The 12,441-nt window shown below is 38.8% G+C and overlaps 1 protein-coding gene across 1 annotated transcript; it reads left to right on the top strand.

Moving 5' to 3' along the window:
• The first annotated feature begins 328 nt into the window (after window positions 1-328).
• LOC128907615 (cysteine-rich venom protein kaouthin-2-like) lies at window positions 329-9,874 on the top strand. Its single transcript, XM_054196681.1, has 8 exons — window positions 329-573; window positions 3,150-3,209; window positions 4,475-4,594; window positions 5,080-5,167; window positions 6,278-6,423; window positions 7,153-7,247; window positions 7,870-7,958; window positions 8,920-9,874. Exons 2-8 carry the CDS (start codon window positions 3,150-3,152, stop codon window positions 8,928-8,930), a joined length of 609 nt encoding a protein of 202 aa, XP_054052656.1. The 5' UTR covers window positions 329-573; the 3' UTR covers window positions 8,931-9,874.
• The last annotated feature ends 2,567 nt before the right edge of the window (window positions 9,875-12,441 follow it).

Here is a 12,441-nt window from a genome sequence, read left to right as displayed (position 1 = left end):
TCTTCATCTCCTTCTTTAACTTTTATACTATAGGATTGATGTAAAGAAGCCATAGCATGAGCAGGAACTAGGCCCAAGACTTTTTTTACCCCCATGTAAAAATCAATAGACAAGATTCCATCTTGTTTACCACAACGTCAGTCTGGAGACACCTCAATAGCCAGCTGTGTTTATTTGCATGGGCTGGAGATTAAGATCAAGTCTCACTACGACTGGATGCGTCAATCATTAGCAGAGAGCCTTTGTACCTGGCATTCACATTGACTGCAAATTTCACATACAAGGAGCATTACACACAAAACTCATTTCAGTGTGTTTCATCTCTTCCAATACAAGAGGTAAGGGGAAATAAAAATGGAACACCAGGAAACAACCTCCTTCTTGGAAGAAGATTGACAAATCCCTCTTGTATCTGGTCACTATTTGGATTTTATAATACCTGTGACGCTGAGTCACCTTGTCCTATCAGGAAACAGAAGAGCTATAAATCACTCGCCGGTGAACAACTCTGGTCACTTCCACAACCACCTGCAGAAGGACAGAAGAAACTTCCGATCTTCCTGGAAACACAAGGTAAGATTTAGATTGATTTGTTTGCTTAACGTATTGCAACTTTTTTCATGTATTAAAATGCAACTTATTGTCAGAAGACTTCTTGAAAAATTTATAGCAGTGACAGAAAGATTTTATTCAGTGAAAAATAAGGATTACATAGGCAGCAGTGTGACACAAGCTGAAGAAATGGGAGAGAAAATTGATGAACAATCAAAACTAGATGAAAAGCCGCCTGTGTGCAAGAAAGCAGTATCTTTCTTTTTTAAAGAGGGGGGATGAGAAAAACATATTCACACAAGTTTGCTAAACTCATACAAACCAGGGATGCTAAAGAACCATCTTTCAGTGGCAGATCCCTGCACACAGATGGAGTTACAGGAAAGTCAGTCGTCTTGGCACATGTCCTGATTTGTGTTTGATTGAGGGGGAACAGGGGAGGGGGGCAGAGAGACTGATTTTAGGACCAGTGCCTAGAAATTAATGCAGAGCAATTAAATTTACATCTCATAAACTATAAGCATTTGGTTGAAATCAGTGGGATTGCCAAAAGTATGTTAATATCTTGGAGCAGGAAACCCGCTGGGTCTTAAAAAGCATTCCAATGGCATTTTGAAACTTGTATCATGTATTAAATTACCAATTATATTTAATTGTAAGGTAATTCATAGAAAATACTACAGTGAATGAATACGTTGCTTATGTCTTTAAGTTACCTTCCTCAGTTTGCAAAATAGGAATCTTCACAATTGCAGTGAAGAGTTATTTTTCCATTGAAACAGAGAATATGTTTTTACTTGGTTTAGGTGCAAAAAGGGTTGTTTTCTATTTGCATATCATCACATTTTGCACTCAGAAGATGTATTTTTGCTTGTAACTTGAGTACAGTTAAAAATAACCCCACTTCTATTTATTTTCTAGTTAGAAATGAAGTGAAAAGAATAAATCTTTATGTTATTGGGAGTATAATTTCTATTGCTGAACACCTAGGTCATATACACGGCAAGGTTTTGTAACGGCTCTGAGAAATAAGTGGTAGAAAAATTAGTAAGAAAAAACTTCTGTGATCCCAAAGCACTTCAAGGAGACATAGGTGATGTCAAAATTAAATATAAGTGATGTAAGTCAATAATAAGAACAGGAAATCATTGACTTATACTGTTAATTACCAGTCTGGTTTTTGCCCAGATCAATTAGATCTTTTCTCAGCTATAAACGCTTGGAATAAGTCACCCTATTTTGGAGTCTGTGAGAGTTTAATTGTACAGATGTAGCCAGTCTGTCCAGTTTTTTGGCCTCTGAGCTACAGCTGCCCATAGTCACAGTCCACTTCAATGGGCTTTGCTCTTTAGCAGAGCAGGAGTAACTCTCCTGCCCACAGGCTAGAGACTGTGGGTCACCTCCAGTGCAATGTAAGCAAACTGGTGAGGAAAATGGGCCTTGCTGTACCATTTGGAAAAAGGCAGTTTTTCTTACCCACATGTTCTCCATGAGCTGGAGTACCTTGTGTTTTATATAAACTGGTTGCCTCAAGGTAAAGGGGCTTTGCTGGTTGTGGAAAGATCAGCAAATCCTACTGGCCTTTCCCCAGGAATAAATTAAAACTAAAACCAGCAGCCCCTCAAAACCAAATAAGAAGTTAAGCTAATAATATACCTCTGTGGCAACATGCCCATAAATTCCCTTGCAGTCGGAGGCTGGGAAAAATGCCAAAATAAGTAACTTCCACTGTCATCACCTGCTTGCCTGCCCAAGGTAGCTAAGCAGAAACAAGCTGAATGTAACTCCTATGACTGATTACAATCAGGCACCTGAACTTTGAAGTGACCTACATTACCTCCTGCATCACGGTAGTGGGGTGGTATGGCACCTTGAACCTCCTGAGCACGCAGAGCCTTGGGGTACAAGGTCTGCTGGTTGTTTCTTCAATTAGAGAAGGCTCTCATTTCTGTTGCCATTCCATACTACCTGCAACATAAACAAGAGCTGTCATTTAAAAAAATCAAAACCAAAAAAGCTTTCTGAAACAAGTCTTTCCCAGGAGCCAGTGCTGGTCCATTTCTGGTCCAGCCAGTTCTGCCCTAGCTCACATGCTGGTCATTAGTAAGGGACACTTAAGCGTAGAGGTCTACACGTGGGCTGAGTGCCTAATTCCCCTTTCAACCAATGCAGTCCAGTCAAAGAAGGCAATGGGGAGTAGGGGAATCTTTTTAATGGCAGGCATAGAAACAAGTTAAAAGCAGCATCGCACCTGAGACATCCCACAGTGTGGCAATGAGCAGAAGGCTTCCTACAGGAAGGGAAGCACTGATGTCCTCCTGTACTGTGACTTCAGGTATTTGTTCAGGATTACAGCAGGAAGTATGAGACATAAGTACATAAGTACAAAGCAGTTGATTCATAGAAATTTGGAAATTCAGAAGGGGAGTGAATTTTATTTTTTTAACTTCTAAAAATGGGAAGAGAAGAGAAAGAAAACATTACCTTGTTATTTGAGAAAAAGCTAGGAAATACACATAAGAAAGATGCATTATGTATTCAGAAAAATGAAAGCTCTGTAAAAAATAAATTAAATGCTCATCCTCCCCTTTTCACAGATGATTCTGCCGGTGGTGTTCCTGTGTCTTGCAGCTGTGCTGCCTCTGTCCACTGGAGTGGTAAGATCCATGTTTTGTACTCAGAATATCTGTGTGGGACCCCAGGCACTCACGGTCTGGCTGAATATGGCTTTTCCTATGCACACCAATCAGATGTGGAAAGAGTCTGATTAGATATGTAGGATCTGGAAAGCATTTATCCTTGAAGTCTGTTTAATTTTCAAAGCAGTAGACTGGTTCCACACTTGCACACTAAACCATTTATAGAGTCAGTGTTACTTATGAGTTGTGTCAGTGACAACTATATTTTTGAGAAGCTCATTCACAGTCCATCAGTCTGGATCTCCTGAAGATCCAGCCTTCTTCCTATTAATTCCCCATAGTTTTACAGACAATGGTTACCTAATTCTCTCCCTTTCTCATCCTACAGGTCCTGAGCTATCTGCCTGTCACTTTGCTAAAGTCCCATCCTCTCAACATGTATCAGTGATTTCTCTCAAACAGTTAAGCGAGCAGACTCAACACACACTTAGAGTGGTTCCTCCCAACCCATACTTTCAATTTTGATACTTCTGCTTCAGAAACACTAATGTGACTTAAGACTTGACTATATTTCCCCATAATTTTTCAATCATCTCTGCTGCCCATGCTAATGAAAATGGTTGTAAAAGGGAGGCTGAGTTCTTCACATGTGTATTTTTTAATTAGAAAACACATGAAAAGTTTGAGAAATGCTATCAGTTATGGCAGGAGGGGAAGAAAATCTAAGGCACAAAAAACATAGGCACACTTTTTTGGTCAGTGGGATGTACTGATGAAGTACCACAAGAAGTCTGTGACTATCCCGTGATTAAACCACATTTTCATTCAATTAAAGACATTGATACGCATGTTTAAATTACTGAAGAAGGGGAACATATTAAAAGCACATTTGTGCCTTCAGCTGATTTTTAGGTACTGTTTCCTCAAAACCTCATGAAGGAAATTGTAATAGTAGCATAATAATTCTCATTCAGCTTCCTAAATTTAAGAGTCTACACACACACGAGGCATTCCAGGATATCTCAGCCATCCACAGAGGGCTGGCAGATACGAGTGGATATTACTGCTAAGCTCTATGCTGTGGAACCTTTGAAAGTGCTACTCCATGTGGAAGCACTCCTAAAGATACTTAGGGACAAAGTTTATCACAGCATCTCTTCCATCACAAGGATCATCTCCTTGGTTGATAATTAGTACTGTGATATTTTAGGATTTCCTGGACAGGTTTCAGGATTTAGTTACATTCAAATAAGAAAGAAATATAACATGTTCTTCCAATTTAGGAACCTGGAGGTTTTGATGCTCTGTCAACTAGCAGAGCAGATCAGCAAAAGGTGATTGTTGACAAACATAATGCCCTCAGGAGAGGAGTAAAACCAACTGCCAGCAACATGTTGAAGATGGTAAGTTGCGTGCTGTAAATCTATTTTTCATGTGTAATGGACTCTATGAGAGATACAGGACTGTCTGCAAGGACACATTATTTTATTTAGCCACACATTCACTCTCCAGACCTTTCCTAAGGATTGAGCATGGCCAGCACCAAGAGAAACATAGAGCTGGGCAGGCGGAAAAAAGAGTCTGGAAAATTTTGTGGTGTATGAACAATAAAGTCTCTTTCTTTCAAAGGAAAAAGAAGAAGAAAAAGGAGGAGCCATGGCATTGTTCATTTCTTTCCGACGCATTCTTCATCAGTCTTTGCAGTTTCTATTCTCCTGGCTGCATAATAACTTTGTTCCTATTCCCCCGTGCTCCAAAAAGGGGGAAGAAAAGGATTTCATATATGATTTTTTTCTGATTTGAACTGTAATTTCCAAATGTTATTCCTTCGTGAGGGGTTATTAGTTGGTATGTTCCTGAATGACTAATATTTTCTTCTTTCATTAAGGAATGGTCTTCTCCAGCTGCAAAGAATGCCCAAAACTGGGCCAATCAATGTACTTTAAGTCACAGTCCTGCTAACATGAGGAAAACTAGTAAGTGAAGCATGAGTGCTAACTGAATAATGTCATACGTGTTATTGATGTGACCATTTTGGTTTTTGTTTGTTTTGGGAGGGTTTTTGAGGTGTCATTTATATTCAATGGAATTTTTTTGGTGCATGAGACAAAGGCAAAATTCTAGATATAAATCTATCCAGTAAGAGAGAAAAGTTCAATCCCATTCTCATCTCAATTGAATCAGTTTTACAGAGGTATATCCTATTTTCATCAGTAGGAGAAAAAAATCATAGTGAGAAAGCATATTCTCCCAAAATATCCATCAGATAGAGAATCTAGACACAGTTTACAGCAGACACCAGCCTGCATGTACTGGATGAAACTATCTGGGAAGGTAGGGGCAAAGCGTGAAGGTCCAAAACCAGATGGTGGTGCTAGGCATAATTTCTAAGACTAATAGTTTTTAAATCCCCTGGCAACTTGCAACCTATAACTAACTTGGAGGCTCATATAAATGCTTCAGTCATTGGATATTGAAGTTACAGATGTACTGTGTTCACAACAGCCATGATCAGAGCCCAGTGTGTTGTAGACTGACTTGTGTCTATACTCTATATAAGATGTGGGCTGTCCTTCAGCCCCCATACTTTTTGCCTAAACCCCAAATCCTCTGGTTCTTGGTAAGGTGAATCCCAGATGAGAACTAATGCGTATGCAGTAGGGTTGGACCTGAATAAAAACAGTAGGTGAAGACAGTGTGGACACCTTCTTGTGTACCAGAAGCAAGCTTTGAATTATTGGGATATACCCCAAGATTACTGACCTGTGACCTGAATAATGACTAGGTTGCTAACTTTCAAATAGCAAAATTATAGTCATGAATCTGTGGTGCACTTGTGCAGATGTATCTGCAGACATGCAGAAGATCTGTCAACAACCAAGCTACCAGCCAAACAGGTTGGCCGTGCTGCAAACTGGTCAAGTGACAACTTCAGAATTGACAAAGAGTGTCACCGAACTGGAAAAAAAACCAACACTCTTCTGTTCCATCTGGGATGAGAACTTCCATGGAAATAATACACCTTTTGCTGTCTTTTTCTCACACATGTATCTTTTGTGCATTTCTCAGTACCTTTCTCTTTTCAGCTGTAGTATGCGGTGAAAACCTCTTCATGTCAACTGCCCCTTTCTCGTGGCCAGATGCTATTCAGGCCTGGTATGATGAGGAGAAAGATTTTGCCTATGGAACTGGAGCAAAAACACCAGGTGCTGTGATTGGCCATTACACTCAGGTAGATGTAACTTTTTTATATTTCAGGCTGAATAAATAAATATCTTTAAGTTAGCTAAGTAACATTTACTCTCATTATATCTAAAGGGAATAAGCACAATGGAGGCATGAGAGTTATTCTGTCAAAGCAAGATGAAAACTTTCAAAGTAACAGATTTAAAATGAAAATAACAGGCTAAGAGACTTTACAGAGTAAAGATACTGGTATTTCAAAACTTCAGGAAGAAACAAAGGGAAGAAACTTGTTTGTTTAACATCTAAAAATTGCTCAGACACTTGAAGAATAGGGTTATTAAAGAACCAGGAAGGAAATATAAATAACTTGGTTACAGAGTTCCATTGTCTCAGAGAGTTTCTAGTTGGACAATGGCGTATGATAACCTCCTCTGTTCACCTGCATGAAACGCAGGATACAAAATTTTACTTTATGTTTCCTACATCTTCAACAGCTTTAATTGAATGAAAATATGTATAATTGAGACAGTTTAACTCAAATGTTTTATATACATGTGTGATAAATTATCATTATTTCCTAAATGTTATTTGGTTCAGGGATGAAAGCAGGGAAATTAAAGTGTTTTTTCCAGCAAAGTGGCAGTTCTATTTTATTATAAAGGGTAAATAGAGTGGCTTAACTTGGTTGCAAATGTTTCTTTAATGTCATTGTACTTAAATTATTTTCAAATGTATATTTTTCATTCTCCCATGATTTTTATTCTTACACTTACAGGTGGTTTGGTACAATTCTTATCAAATTGGATGTGCTGTCGCTTTCTGTCCCAACAGTAAATACAAGTACTTTTATGTCTGCCAGTACTGCCCTGCGTAAGTATTGATTCTGATTCTGGAACTTCTTGTTACATTATCAAAATTAGTCAGGAGATGGTGAAATTTGTAATAAGGCACATCACTTATAGCTGAGGAACAGGTTTGAAGAGTGTGTTAGGAATATGATAAGATAGGAACATGCTCGCTAAAAGAATTACCAAACAGTCAAAAGCATAAAACACATAGAAGTGACACTTATTTACAGATTAAATTTCATTTTTCTAAAAATCCTGATTTTCATAATAGTAAATCACAAATAAGTATTTTCCACATTCTACTTGAAATCTTGGTTCAGAAAAGCCTATCAATATGTACAGTACAGTGAAAAGTATAATTAATACCAAAAACTTTAGTGGGAATTTTAAGGCGGAGTGATGATTTCATAAACTGCCTAAAATTAATTTTCGCATTTACATGGTGATATATTCTGGTGGGTTGGCCCTGGCTGACCACCAGTAGCCCACCAAGCTGCCCTATCACCTCCTCCCTCCTCAACAGGACAGAGGGAGAGAAAAGACTGAGTGCAAATTATTATGTGTATGCATCCGTATAATTAAGTTTTATTCTCAGATATGTTACAGTGACTTTATAGCTCATGTTGTTAATGTTGATGTTTCAGGGGGAATCTAGTAAGTTCAATTCCCAAGCCCTACAAAAAAGGAGTACCCTGTGGTGATTGCCCTAATGCTTGTGAGAACGGATTATGCAGTAAGTTTTAAGTATTTTAATTGTGACTTTGCGTAAAGTTGATGCTTTAAAAAAATCCCACTTAATTTATGCAAAATGAAAGTTTTTGAAATTATTTGTTCAAGTATGAGGCCAAAAGCACTATTACAGAACCACACACTTCACCATACTTGGTGCTTACCTAGGCAAGACAACTTGTGGAGTGAAACCAGAGAAGGAGGAGTCTATGATAAGGGTGGACAAATGTGAGATAGTTCTTGGTGTACATTGGGATGCAGATGCCCTCCTCTTCATGATCAAGATATTCATACGTCCTAGATACCTTCATTAAAGGTGACAGTGTTTAGGGTCTCCGTATGGAAACTCTCATGAATACTTCCTAGTTTAAGAAGACGCATTGACTGCAATGAGTTCAAAGATAAGTTTATATGAACGGTAGCACAGAAATCTCAGCTCCAGATTTCCAGTTGCAGTTTATATGCTTTTCCATACCCAGGAGAGGCAATTTTTATCTTTGAGCCTAGGAAATGCCAGAGAAGGAGGGGACTTCATCTTTTTTTCTTCTTCCTCCTTTGAACAATGGTGGCTGATCAGGTAGATGTAGCAACACACTCGATAGGAGCAAGTAGCAAACCTGAGTTTTAAGAATTTTAACAGAAAATAAAAACCTATGGGTTAAGTCTCATAATGCAAGACTTGATTTCAATCTTCTGTTTCTGAATTAAGCTAATTCTCGTCATGGGCTGTAGTATAAAGGAAGAAGGCTTCAAAACATCTCGCAAATTCTGTGAGAAACCTCCTTGAAAGAGCTAAGAATTTTGTAAGTGTGGTCAAAGGTTTTGGATGCTGCTGTGGAGTAAATGGCAACAAAGCAGAAAAAAATACAGAGAAAAGAAACATTGGTGAAAAAATATTCTAAAAGGAAATACTGCAGGTTCTCTTTTCCCATTTATGATTAATTTTTGTTTCAATTCATTTTCAGCCAAGCTTTGAAAACTTGAAGATGCTTGTTCCAACTGCCGTGGCAAAGTGTCCTGGATGTACCCATAGCTTCGTTGAGTTCCCTGCCCTGCTACCTGCCAATGCAAAACTGAAATAAAATATGTCAGTATCTCAGTGATTTCTTCCACAAAAACAGATTCCATCCAGCCTCTCCCACAATGCAGAACGACTAACTTCAGTCCAGTGACTCACACTAGGAAAAGCTGAAGAAGGCTGTGTATATTCTATTCTCATAATGGTCTAGAACATAGTGGAGATATTAATTGAAATTCGGCATTTGGGTACCAGCCAAATTTAATGGTTAACTTCTCACATCTTTCTTTTCCCAAAATGTTGTCTAAGGACCATTGTTTAAAGTTCTGTGGTTCCATGTGTTTCATACGTTCTTAGTATAGATAGACAGTCCTTGGTCATGCAACAAGTCTTAACTTGCCATCATTTTGAACTATTGTGCACTTAACAGGACAAGAGGATAAACAGGATTACCTGAATTATGTAGTTCTCGAAAGGAATTGGGAAAGCAGCACATTTTCCACTAGAACAGGTTTTGTTTAGAATCTGTATCTTTTGCTGACATACATTCTGCTGTAAAATGCTTAGTGTATTTAAACTAAAAAAAAAAAACAAAACCAACAACAACAACAAACAAACAAACAAACAAAAAACAACACCACCAAAAAAAAAGAAGTTTATTTCATTTAAATTAACAATCCTGCTTATAGTATAAGATTGCACTTAGCATAAATACGGGTAACCAAACCTGCCCTTTAATGGAAAAGAACTTTATGAGAAAAGGGTTTAATTCACAAAAACAGACAGCCAAGGGGAAAGGTCCCTCCATATGGAAACTGCTTTTAGTAAGAAGTAAGGGTGTCTTCCAAAATTATTTTTTTAATATCTGATTTTGCTGTATCAATCATTAAATTACTCATTCTTCATTGACCAATTTGTTGTAATTTTCCTTCTTTCTTATTACTGTAAAATACAGTTCACTTCCACCAACTGTGACTTTACTGGCATTAGGTCTTGAAGGGAGCCTGATCCTTTAGCAGCATAAGCAGAAACAGTTCAGGTGAGAAACTGAAGATTTCCTAGGCGAAAACAGAAGTCGTCAAGCAACTGTCCTTGAGGCTTCTTTCAGAGAGAATGACCATTAGCATAAATAACATGCAATACTCACTTCTGTGACCTTTAGGAGGCAAGTGTTCTACTGTGCAGTCAACAGTCAGACTAAATATTATTTTAGTCTCACCTTACAATGGTTTCACATTTCATTCCTCTTTTAGTAAGGAAGCTGCTGTCATAATTGAGATTCCAAGTCCCAGAGTGTTTGGCACAGAATAATTTCAGCACACATTACTGACTCATTCATTTCAGTGGCAATTTCAACACACATTTCTGACTCATTCATTTCTTCTAGTATGAAAGATGAGCATTAAGCTAAAAGCCTGGTTTCACAATTCAAATGTTTATTGTTTAGGTTGTTGGGTTTTTTTTCTCATTCATCTCCAACGCTTTTTCCCTCCCTGGTATACTGCTCTCTCATTTGGGTACATCTCTACTAGCAAATGAAGCAATGCCAGGACATAGATGTGAGCACTGGAACATGACTTACTGCACTCTTAAATAATAAGCATAGGTCCAAGCAAGATGATAATGCAATAGCTGATCCAGTGTTGTTAACAGTAAGGAAATGGGTAGATCAATTACCCCCATCTCCTAAAAAATTCCATTTACTACAAGTAAAGGGGTCTAGAAATCCATTCCTTCCCGTTGTAACCCATAAAACAAGACCTGATTTCTTAGTCACTCACAAGATGGAAGAAGTTGTATAATGAGGTAAAAAACAGCCCTCATACATCTCACCCATGAGGAACCAGGTCAATAAGCTTAATTTAGATATCTAGGAAGATAATAGAGCAAATTGTTTACCAGTCATTTTGTAATCAGTAGAGTATAAAATATCTGCATGGATTTGTCATAAGCTGATCTTGCCAAAACAAACTTCTTCAATGAGTAATTTGGACGAGTGGATGTTGTTTTGGCTTTGGTAGCATGTTTGACAAAGCTGTAAAAGACGTTTACAATCTCGGAAGATGTGGTTCAGATGAAAGTAATAAGACATGGCCCATACATGCTGTTGGACACACACATCCATGATGCTTCAGGGCAGGGAGCAGAGACAGAGGCCTCTGGCAATGCAGATAGGTGTACCTACCCCAGCCACAAGTTACAATCACAGTTGAAGACAGCTTTTGCCAATCGCATGGAAAACCTTCACTGAATGCTTTTCTTGGCTAAAGAAGGGTCAGATCCACATTCCCATTTGCCACAAGAACATTCAGGGCATTTTCTTGCATAAAACCAAGTTCTATGTTCCCAGATTACTTCCAACGAACATTAAGAGCTAATCCTGTTCTAAGACAAGTGGACAAGATGAAATCATAGAATCACAGAATGGTAGGGGTTGGAAGGGACCTCTGGAGATCATCTCGTCCAACCCCCCTGCCAGAGCAGGGTCACCTAGAGCAGGTGGCACAGGAACGCATCCAGGTGGGTCTGGAATGTCTCCAGAGAAGGAGACTCCACCACCTCTCTGGGCAGCCTCTGCCAGTGCTCTGCCACCCTCAAAGGAAAGAGGTTCCTCCTCATGTTTAGGTGAAACTTCCTATGCTCAAGTTTGTGCCCGTTACCTCTTGTCCTGTCCCTGGGCACCACTGAAAAGAACCTGGCCCCATCCTGACACCCACCCTTTAAGTATTTATAAGAATTGATAAGAACCCCCCTCAGTTGTCTTTTTTCCAGACTGAAAAGACCCAAATCCCTCAGTCATTCTGCATAAGAGAGATGTTCTAGTCCCCTAATTATCTTTGTAGCCCTTTGCTGTCCCCCCTCCAGCAGTTCCCTGTCCTTCTTGAACTGCGGAGCCCCAAACTGGACACCAGGGGATGTTTAGTTTAGATATTAGGAAAAATTTTGACACTGAAAGGGTTATCAAGCATTGTAACAGGCTGCCCAGGGAAGTGGTTGAGGCACCATCCCTGGAGGTATTTAAAAGTCAGGTAGACATAGTGCTTAAAGATAAGGTTTAGTGATGGGTTTTGTCAGAGTTGGGTTGATGGTTGGACTAGATGATCTGAAAGGTCCCTTCCAACCTAGACAATTCTATGATTCTATGATTCTAAGAAATACGCCAGAATTTTAATCCAGTACAGCTTAGTATAAAATGAATAACTGGTACACTTAGGAAAGACAAGATCTGGAGAGGTAATAATCAATACATTGATGATGGTTTAAGTAGCCCTTGGAGCAGGAAAACCAAGATTTCCTGTGGTGTGCTACAGAGATATTAAGCTGCTTTTGCTTGCTTTAAGGTATTTTATACTCTTTGTTTCTCCAAAGGGACATACATTTGATGGCTGAAGTACAGAATGTTTTCCTCACCTATCACAAATAGCATTAATGCTTTCAATATCTTCGTCATAAACCTTGGTTTATTGCA

The sequence above is a fragment of the Rissa tridactyla genome, chromosome 3 (assembly GCF_028500815.1).
Source record: "Rissa tridactyla isolate bRisTri1 chromosome 3, bRisTri1.patW.cur.20221130, whole genome shotgun sequence".
NCBI classification, from domain to species: Eukaryota; Metazoa; Chordata; class Aves; order Charadriiformes; family Laridae; genus Rissa; species Rissa tridactyla.
Note: the sequence above shows the minus strand (reverse complement) of the source record. Positions and strands in the feature narration are given on the sequence as shown.

Excerpts from the sequence above, each read along its gene's own strand:
- LOC128907615 (XM_054196681.1), top strand. The coding sequence starts at position 3,150 with ATGATTCTGCCGGTGGTGTTCCTGTGTCTTGCAGCTGTGCTGCCTCTG. Across the intron at positions 5,168-6,277 it reads TGCTAACATGAGGAAAACTA|CTGTAGTATGCGGTGAAAAC; the intron begins GTAAGTGAAGCA and ends TTCTCTTTTCAG. Across the intron at positions 6,424-7,152 it reads TGATTGGCCATTACACTCAG|GTGGTTTGGTACAATTCTTA; the intron begins GTAGATGTAACT and ends TTACACTTACAG.